This window comes from Suncus etruscus, chromosome 1 (genome assembly GCF_024139225.1).
Source record: "Suncus etruscus isolate mSunEtr1 chromosome 1, mSunEtr1.pri.cur, whole genome shotgun sequence".
NCBI lineage: Eukaryota > Metazoa > Chordata > Mammalia > Eulipotyphla > Soricidae > Suncus > Suncus etruscus.
Window position 1 is genome coordinate 152580183 of NC_064848.1, and position 1468 is coordinate 152581650.

The 1468-nt window shown below is 43.3% G+C and overlaps 1 protein-coding gene across 1 annotated transcript; it reads left to right on the forward strand.

The window, feature by feature from the left end:
• Positions 1 to 250: 250 nt before the first annotated feature.
• On the forward strand, positions 251 to 1192 carry LOC126026035 (olfactory receptor-like protein OLF3). Its single transcript, XM_049785780.1, has one exon. It carries the CDS (start codon positions 251 to 253, stop codon positions 1190 to 1192), a length of 942 nt encoding a protein of 313 aa, XP_049641737.1.
• Positions 1193 to 1468: the final 276 nt, after the last annotated feature.

Sequence of the window (1468 nt, forward strand, 5' to 3'; positions counted from 1 at the left end):
TCCATAACTTAAGAGCAGATGTTTGAGAGAACAAATTAACTTGCAACAAATTGAATTCCAAGAAAACAACTTATTTTCTCTGTGATTTTCAGCTGCACAACTGGGCCCCTTTGTGTTCATCTGTGATCTATGGATACATGTAAGCAATCTGGATGATGAAATGGTGAGACAGAAATATACGTTTAGTGGGTAGGTTCTCCAAATAGTTGGCATTACTTTTCTTGAGTTTCCACGATTTACTCAGACACTAATGGATGAAAGAAATAAAACCCAGATCTGGGTAAGTGAGTTTTTTCTCCTGGGACTGTCTAGTATCTGGGAGATTCAGATATTCCTCTTTGTACTGATTCTGGCTATGTACTTGGTAACTGTAATGGGAAATTTTCTCATTATTTTTCTAATCAGATTAGACAGCAGGCTTCATACCCCTATGTACTTCTTTCTTAGTTTTTTATCCTTGGTAGATCTTTGTTATGCAAACAGTATTGCCCCACAAATGCTTGTTCACCTGCTTTCAGCTCAGAAGTCTATTCCATTTCTCAACTGTGTGATCCAGCTCTTCATTTCCTTGGCCTTGGGTGGCTCTGAGTTCTTCCTGCTGGGAGCTATGGCCTATGACCGCTATGTGGCTGTGTGCTACCCACTGCATTACACAGTCATCATGCATGGACGGGTGTGCCTAGGGCTGGCTGCCAGTTGCTTGATGGGTGGTTTCACAAATTCCCTGATGGAAACTGTCATGACCTTCCGGCTTCCTCTGTGTCACAATGTTATTAATCACTTTACCTGTGAGACCCTGGCTGTGCTACGGTTAGCCTGTGTGGACATTTCCTTCAACATGGTCCTGGTGGCTATCTCAGGCTTTCTGGTCATTATGCTTCCTTGTTCCTTGGTCCTCTTCTCCTATGGTCGGATAGTTGCTGCCATTCTGCGCATTCGTTCTACTGAGGGGCGTAGGAAAGCGTTCGGAACCTGTGCTTCCCACCTCACTGTGGTTTGCATGTGTTTTGGAGCCACCATATTCACCTACTTGGGACCTCGTTCAGCTTCCTCAGAGGAAGAGGAAAAAATTATTTCTCTCTTCTATGCTGTGGTAGCACCTATGCTGAACCCCTTAATTTACAGTTTGAGAAATAAAGAAGTTATGAGTGCTTTCCAGAAAGCTTTAGAGAAAATTAGGAATAAAGGGTAAAAGAAAAAAGTCTATAAACCTCCTGCTATGTCTCATCACAACCAAAAAAGGAGATCAAATAAATGTAGATGGGATTTGCACACTAAAGAAGATTAAATGAGTTAAAAGATGGCTATTATGGGCCAGAGAGATAGCATGGAGGTGGGGCATTTGCCTTGCATGTAGAAGGACGATGGTTTGAATCCCGACATCCCATATGGTCCCTTGAGCCTGACAGGAGCGATTTCTGAGTGAAGAGCCAGGAGTGACCCCTGAGTGATACCGGGTGTGATCCCA